General features: G+C 50.9%; 2 protein-coding genes across 2 annotated transcripts in view; one reads left to right on the top strand and one right to left on the bottom strand.

Moving 5' to 3' along the window:
- Positions 1-630: 630 nt before the first annotated feature.
- On the bottom strand, positions 631-2,540 carry LOC116842440. Its single transcript, XM_032811682.1, has 2 exons — positions 1,316-2,540; positions 631-1,230 (listed from the first exon to the last, which is right to left on the bottom strand). The coding sequence occupies exons 1-2, from the start codon at positions 1,367-1,369 to the stop codon at positions 922-924; spliced, it is 363 nt and encodes a 120-aa protein (XP_032667573.1). The 5' UTR covers positions 1,370-2,540; the 3' UTR covers positions 631-921.
- A 53-nt stretch (positions 2,541-2,593) lies between these two features.
- The window catches only part of LOC116842439 (dendritic arbor reduction protein 1), a 28,294-nt gene continuing 22,992 nt past the window's right edge, over positions 2,594-7,895 (top strand). The window contains exon 1 of the mRNA XM_032811680.1: positions 2,594-4,358. Coding sequence (XP_032667571.1) covers positions 3,974-4,358 — 385 coding nt within the window. The 5' untranslated portion in view covers positions 2,594-3,973. The remainder of the gene's footprint in view (positions 4,359-7,895) is intronic.

The raw sequence follows: 7,895 nt of genomic DNA, 5'->3' as shown, positions 1-7,895 counted from the left end.
GAGAGAGAGAGAGAGAGAGAGAGAGAGAGAGAGAGAGAGAGAGAGAGAGAGAGAATGAGAGAACGGATATGTGCTATAGTCAGAAACGGTCTCCCCCTCTTCGCGACGAAGGTAACATTCATTCGCAACTTCTCGTATCTAAGGCGACCAGAATGCTAATCTGGTGTCGCTCGTGGCTTCGCCGTAATTAGTCAGGATGAGGTAGTCCGAGAGAGCCAGGCGCGCGCTTTATCTACAACCCGTTGAATGGGAGCAGTGCGCTAAAAAGCCGAGTAATCTTAAGCGGACCATCTTGTTGAATTATTCGTCGCGCGGACGAATTCGTTTTCTTTCTCTCTCTGCCTTTTTCTCTTCTTCTACACTCGCGCGACATTCGCATCCTGCTTGTTGTTCTATTAATCGGCGTATGTAAATTTTGAATAGATACGAATTCGGTCACCGCGGATGACTCTTCTCTTTCTTCACAGAGAAAGAATATGTGAAAGAATATCTGAAAAATTCATTTCTGGGAGAAATAAGATTTATTTCTGAATGAGTAAACTTCATATCCTACACAAATAAATTTTCAAGCGTCCTTTTCTGCGTGCAGGAAAAGAGAGAAAAGTCACCCACAGCTCGGACTTGCTCAACTCAGAAATAAAAACTTTATTTCACACAGAGAAACTAACTTTATATCCGACAAACATAAATTCTCGAATATATGTTCTCAGTGCATAATCGGAAAAAAACAAACAAGCCTTTAATCTTATTACATATATTTGTTACATTTCGTGATTTCATGGTATATTGTTATTCCCCGACACGTACCTAATTCTGGACATTATTGTTGTTTTAGTCCTCAAATACAAACATTTAAACTCTCAACGTAAAATGTACGTGCATATATTTTATATCAAAAGTTTGCAAATATTAAAAAGGTACTTAAAAATCGGAACAATAAAAATGTCCCTGTCCGGGCATCGGTACTTTTACTTCGCTGCGATATTTCCGCGGCGGATCGAGCAGCAATCCCTTGCGAAAATGACTCGCGCCGGCCGACGGAGAATCGCTGGAGTCTACGGCACGCATAGTTGTAGTTTGCTCAGGAAGACAAATGATCCACTCCGATGCGAGACAGCGCACGGCGAGAGGCGTTGGCCACGAAGAAGCGCCTCTTGGTTCGAAGTGTGCCCCGCGGCAGGCCGACTCATTCGCTTGATCTCGTGCCATTATGATATTAATGTAATGCCGCTAAAAAGGTGTGTTTGCTCGGTAACACGAGAGCAAGGGTGGGAGGAGACGTGGTAGATGTTGAGCCCACGTAAAATAGTCTTACCTGATATGGCGCGCGCGCCTGTGACTGTGCCGCCGCCATAATGATCTTTGTCATCGCGCCTGTTTCCGTTGTAGTCGTTGTTATCGTGAACGCGCGTCGCCGGCTCGCCGTTCGTCGCCGTCGTCGACGCCGTCAGCGTCCTCGTCGTCGGCTGTCGCCGGCTGGCCCGCCGGTAGCACCTTCGTACAGCTTTGACAACGTCATCATTATCGAGGTCTCTGGGGATCGTTCCTTACCCCTTGTCGTTTCTCTCGTACCGACTCGAGAGCTCCTATCTACGGTAACTAACGAGGAACGGCGGTGACAACGCAAGCCCGTCCGCTCATTTCGTCGCCGGTGGCGATCGACGACGAGCGCGAGCCCCAAAGTGGCGAGGCACTCTGTTGTTACATCGTGTCCCGAAGAAATCGGTTCGAAGGCGAGGCTAACGACCTTTGAACCCTTTGTCGAACGGCAGTTCCGCGGGCTAGCCTCCGACGCCGCCGGTCCATTCAAGTTTTCCTGGCCGGACCGACCGGCGCGCGCGAACCGCGCACGGCCGATCTCGCGCGAGGTTTCGTCATTTTTTTCGGAGCCGTTTTTCCAACGGTCTCTCCACCGCGCGCGCGTTGTGTCACCGATCAATTGGATATCTTCCGGCACGCGCGCGCAAAAGCGAGAAAGGAGAGATAAAGGAGATAAACTCGGACCGGAGAAACCGGAGGAGTGTAATTCGCGGGGATAAAGAAAGAGGGAGAGAGAGACGCGAGAGAGAGAAAAGAGGACACGCTCAAAGAGAGAAAGAAAAAGAGAGAAAGAGGGAAGGGAGAGAGAAAGAGAGACGAGAGGAGACACATATACACACACACACACACACACACACACACGCTCTCTCCCTCTCTCTTTTTCTCTCTTTCTCGCACGGGGGTGCGCCCACGCCGATGACGTCATCCGGCGAACGTCGGTTGTGGTACCGACGATGAACGCGTTGGTGTTCAAACGTTCGGGACACTGAGAAAGAGGAAAGATTGACGAGACAGAGACGCTATCGCGCCTCGAGGAAGGGAGCGTGGAGCCGGTCGGTGGTACCGATGGGAGGGATAGCCGGATGGAGAGAGGACACTGCGAGATGTACCGGGTTTGGACGGGGAACGGGTAAACCGCTGAAGGTACGCAGCTGAGAGAGAAAGAGAGAAAAAGAGAGAGAAAGGGAGAGGGAGAAAGAGAGAAGGAGAGGACTTCTTCGCACGGGGGGTGGCGGGGCGGGTGGGGGGCAAGGAATGAATGGAGATTGCAGACCACGCGGGAGAGACGAATGGCCCGGAACCCGCGGAGGAAACGGGGGCGAGACAAGGGCGAGAAGAAACCGAGAGAGGAAGACCGCGAGAGAGCCGCGGCAAGAGGGGAACAACTGTGTGCGTGCGTGCGTGTGTTTCGCGTAGATAATCACCGTCAACAGTAGCGGGAGTAACCCACCGCGGGGTGATGTCGACGACACGTGACGCCCGCTGAATCTCGTCGTCACCGCCGGTCGCGGATCGAACGCGCGAGCGACGCACCAGCAGCACCGCGCGGCCGATATCAGCTGCCTCCGATCGCGCTCTCCTTACTGCTTCGTCCGTAAGTGCACGCGCGAGAACGTGCGAGCGCATTCTCCGGGGAGCCGACAGCTTCGCGCGCGCGAGCCACGCTTTATTAGTCCGGCGCGGGACATCGTGAACCCCTTCGCAGTTGTTTCGCGCTCCGCTTCTCTCCTCTTCGTCTCGCCGCCTTCTCGCGCGCGCAAGCCGTACAGCCTCGCTTGGCGCTTCGCCTCGTCCCGCTTCGCCATTGGCCATCGGCCATCGGATCAACGAGACCGACGAGACACCGACGTGGTGAGTGAAGCTGAGCGCGCGAGATAATAGGAGCCGGCGCGCGCCAGGATAGCGCGCGCGCTCGAGAGACGAGGGTTTCGCGAAAGAGAGGCAGGAAGGAGGCGCCAAGGAGGAGGTGCGCGAGAGGAGCAGCACCGAGGGAGAAGCCAACGTGTCAAAGAGAGCGGAAGGTCGATGCGCCCAGGAGGAACACGAAGAGTGAGCGAGAGAGCGGTGTCCTGCGGTGATACAGTGCGCGACCGGCATTCGAGTGCCGGCTACGTCGTGTGTTTACCGGCCGCGTCCACCGTTTCCTCTCCTGCCGCGCGGTCCCCGATCGCGAGCGCGGTTTCGTGGCCAACCCGTTCGACAGGGTGCAACATTGACTGACTTCCTCTCACGGGTGAGCGAATCTCCCGCACCGCTCACGATCCGCTCACGGCAACGACGCCGGTGACGCTCGCGAGGAGTGAAACTCGCGCCATTTCTCACCTCCCCTGAAACTCCCGCCGCCGTCGCCGCCGCAATGTTTTGAACGGACGCTCCGCGCAAGTGTCAATCGCCGCTGTTTTCCCCGTGTTTACTATCTGGCCGTTGTGCGGGGACTAACGCAGGACGTCCGCAGGCGGTACGGCGACGTGGCGACGGCGACGTCGTGACATGTTGTACCCTCGTCCGTTCCTGTGGCATTCGGCATCGTCGCGGTCGGCGCGCGGGTTCACGGTGCGTCGCACGTCGTGCGGGACGCGGCTCACGGCGACGGCCGGCGGCGGCACGTGCTTCGACACCGCGACGACGGCCGGCGACGGGACAGCTTGAAAAGATGCTGGCACTCGCGATGCGCCGCGAACACATGACCGGGCGCAGCAATTACGAGCCCGCGAATCCGCTCGCGGGGTTCGAACACCTGCAGCACAACAGCGGCAATCCGTTCGCGGTGGTGCCCTCCTCCGAGGGGCGAGTGCGCGAGACTAGGCCGGAGGCTGAGGGTGAGTTGCAGGAGTTTGTGGACATTGCGCAAGTGCAACAGCTGCTGCAGCAGCAGCAACAACAGCATCAGCAGCAACATCACCATCATCACCATCATCACCAGCAGCAAGCGGCCGCGGCCTCCTGCATCTGGGGGGCGGTTTACCCGCCGCCGCCGCCCGCGCTGGGATATCATCACCATCACCACCATCATCACCATCCGCCGCCCCCGCCGGCAGGTAACGACGCTTCACCACCTCGATATCTCCTCTTCGCGCCAAGTCGAATGGAAGGCTCGGCAGGCCACGCCGCGTTCGAGGAACACTCGCCAAGTGTACTCGCGGGTGCTTGGCTTCATCTTCATTCGAGATATCTTGACCTAATGTCAGTATCTCATTAATGATCCAATTGATATCTCGCGCGAGGCTCGGGACGCGTTTCCTCCGGGAATCGACGATTTCAGTGACGATCGCTCCGCACGAAGCGTGTCGCTCGTAGCCGAGGAGCACGGAGATTCTCTCAAGTGCCGCATGGCTCTCCATTTTGTTGCCAAGCCAGTTTCTAACTGTTAGACGGCAATAATTCTGACGTGACAATATTGACAGAGGGAAATAATATAAGCGAAACAAATATCAACGCAACTGTCGTTCGATCGAGAGTTTCTCTCTGTCGTTAACCCCTCCGTCTGCTTCTCTGTTTCTCGCGGTTTGCTTCGTGCGATCACTTTCCTCCCCGTGTATGACTCAACAGAGAACTTAGGGCTAACATCTTCTCCGTTATTTCATATCTCCACTTTCTAGTCAGAACGTTGCCTAGTCCCAGTATTCGTAACTTTTTTTTAGCAAAATCCGTAACAGACAATCGGAGCTTCAGCTGCAATGACCCACGAAGCAGACGGAGGGTTGACTACGCGAGAACAACGATACCTTTAACGGTAGACGTCCCGGACCCTGATAGTTTCGCAATTAGAACGTTGTTTTGGGGAAATCGAAGCCAGTTTCGCGAAGCTACGGCGTACAGGGTAGCGATAGAGGGTCGAGGTCTCACCGTGGTTGTTGTTGGTTCATTCATCGCGCTGCCACGCGCTGCCACGCGCTGCCACGGCCCGCGTCGCCGTTCTTCTTTGCGAACGGCCCGCCGCTATTCCCGCCAGTGAATTTTTCTCACGAGCCACTCCGCCAGAGTGTTGGTGATGGGTGCTTAGCGCTACGCGATAATTTACGTCGCGGCTCTTCGGTATTCCTCCGCGGTTTTCCTGCGACAAGCACCGTGAGCGACTCCTACGGCTACCGGTATTAACGGCGGCCTAAACACCTCGCGACTATATGTATGATAATCGATCTTTAAGAGCTTTCAGACCGGCACGTCGAAACCTGTATTTCTAGATTAGCTATTAAGCCCCTTGTCACCACGCGCGCACGAATGTAGCTCGTGAGAGACTTTCGTGGACTCCGGTGCGTTGTCAGCGCGTGAAACGAACGTGAAACCGAGATTACAGCCACCTACGTGAATTATTGGGGAGATCTTTTGTCAATCGGAGAAAGAGAGAATTCGATCGGTGCTCCTTCCTGCGCTCACGACAACGCGGGCGATCTCAGTGTCGCGTGTCAATCGCGGAATCGACGGTGTTGATTATTTTCGCGTTCGAAACCCATTGTTAATGTTTCGTTCTTTACTCTCTACGTTTCTTGAGGTGGAATCCCGCTGAAAGCGAGTGAAAAGTGGCGGTATTTTCACGCGAAGCGATGCTGAAAGTACTGCCGCTCGAAGTCGCAAGAGCGAACGTTTCATTCAAGCTCAGGGCGGATTCTGACGCCATATGAGCGAATCGATTAGAATGAATATGGTTCGTATTAATAGTCATTACTTGAAACTTATCTCAGGTGAGACACTCAGACTTGAATTTGGAGTTAGATGCGAGTTTCTCAGCTGAATCGCGATTGCACATTTAATATTACGTATGTTATATGATTCAAATAAAAAGCTCAAATTTAATTCTAAATTCAGATCTGAGGATCTTAATAATTTTAAGTAACGACTTAATAGTACGAGCCTATGTTCTTGTGACGATAGAGTGCAGGACGTTGTAAAACGATTTATACTCAGTGAAATTGGCAGCTCACAAGATTGTCAAAATTAGGAGTCATTACTTGTGCATAATAATCGGTTTGCCTAGTAACTATATTTTATTAATTATTGTTCGTATTATTATTTAGTGTTCTTAAATTATATTATTACATGGAAGAAAAGATACGATGCACATAACCAGAAGTATTTAGTTGTGAGCAGCATAGCTGCATTACAAAAGAAGTGTTTGCTTGAATTTACCAAGTCTCAGAATATGAACAAACCAGAAATTGTGTTTGAAGTTACCAGAATCCTGTTCGAGTCGACAAGATGTCTGATTAGCTTGAGCAGAATTCTGGCAATTTCCACTGGAATTTTCTGATTCGTCCACATTTCACCAGAACTTTGGGTAATTCAACTAAACATTTTTTCCGTGTAATTATCTTTGCGTGACCTAAATGTGTATGGTTGATACGATCAGTTGCTTTGGTGCATCAATTGCATCAATGTAGTTGCACGTAATCTGGTTGTGACGATCAGAAATCAGTTGGTGTGACATTTATCACGGATACATTCTGGTTGGAGCAACTAGATATGTTCCGTACTTTAATGCTGAATCTGGTTGGCACGATCGGATTTGGGCCAATCATACTGTTTTTTCCGTGTAATTATGTTATTATTGTTTAAATCCGACGGTAATGATTCTCAATTTTGAGTTTGGTGAGCTTCCAACTTCATTGTGTTCCGCAACTGTTCTGCAATATATATTGGGAGGTCGATCGTGTATCAACGCAACGTGGTGAAAATTACAAAAGTGATCAAATTCATCAGGTGCTGACCAATGAAATTGTAACTATTCTAATAAATTCGCTTACTTTTGTCATTTCCACCGAGTTTCTACACAATCGAGCCCCTGATTCTCTCTTCAGTTTCAAGTGAACGAGACATCACTTGAATTCAAGACTCGGTGGTCGCTCTGTGCTTTTCGAGTGAAATTTCACTTTAAGAAATTTGGAGATATCTTTTTTTATTATTGCTGCAAAAAAGCAGCCGTTGTATCGCTCGGAACACAGTCCGAGTCGTCCATTCGACATACCGGTAGATATGTATTCGGTACACGAATTATTGACTAATCGTAAGCAAGCGTAAAATACGTAAGAAATACTCACTCGCTACTTCCGAGCGGAGGTAACTTGGCTTTTCATAACCCGTAACAAAGTCCTCCGGATAAATCACTCGCTGTTCGATATTCACGGTCCTTGGCATTAGAACTATCGAAACAGTCAGAATGACAAGTTTGTGATTTCTAACAAAAATCGCCCAAATTTAGAACACAAAATATTGCATTTTCAATCGACGTCCAATATAACCGAGAAGACTAAGTAAACATTTCCTCCACTTCTGGCGTTACGTATTTCTTCAAAAACCTGTCATTTTGACCGCTCTGGAGATAGAGATAGGTCGTTGATCATCGGTAGTTCCAGTGCTGAGCCAATTTCTAACCAATTGACGCTACACAGCGATAATTCCGACGTAATAATATTGACAGAGGAAATAATAAACGAAAAGAGAGATATTAACGACGCGGCTATCGTGCGAGCGGGAGCTTCTGTATTATTAACTGCGTTGAAAGCGACGACGATATCCTCAACGGTAGCCCAGACACTGATAACTCCGCCGCGAGGACGCCGTGAGAAAGAGAGAGAGAG

The sequence above is a fragment of the Odontomachus brunneus genome, unplaced genomic scaffold, assembly GCF_010583005.1.
Source record: "Odontomachus brunneus isolate Ranch 3 - 2012 unplaced genomic scaffold, Obru_v1 Obru_scaffold_025, whole genome shotgun sequence".
NCBI lineage: Eukaryota > Metazoa > Arthropoda > Insecta > Hymenoptera > Formicidae > Odontomachus > Odontomachus brunneus.
The sequence above is the reverse complement of the archived record's forward strand: the minus strand, read 5'-3'. Positions and strand labels throughout refer to the sequence as shown.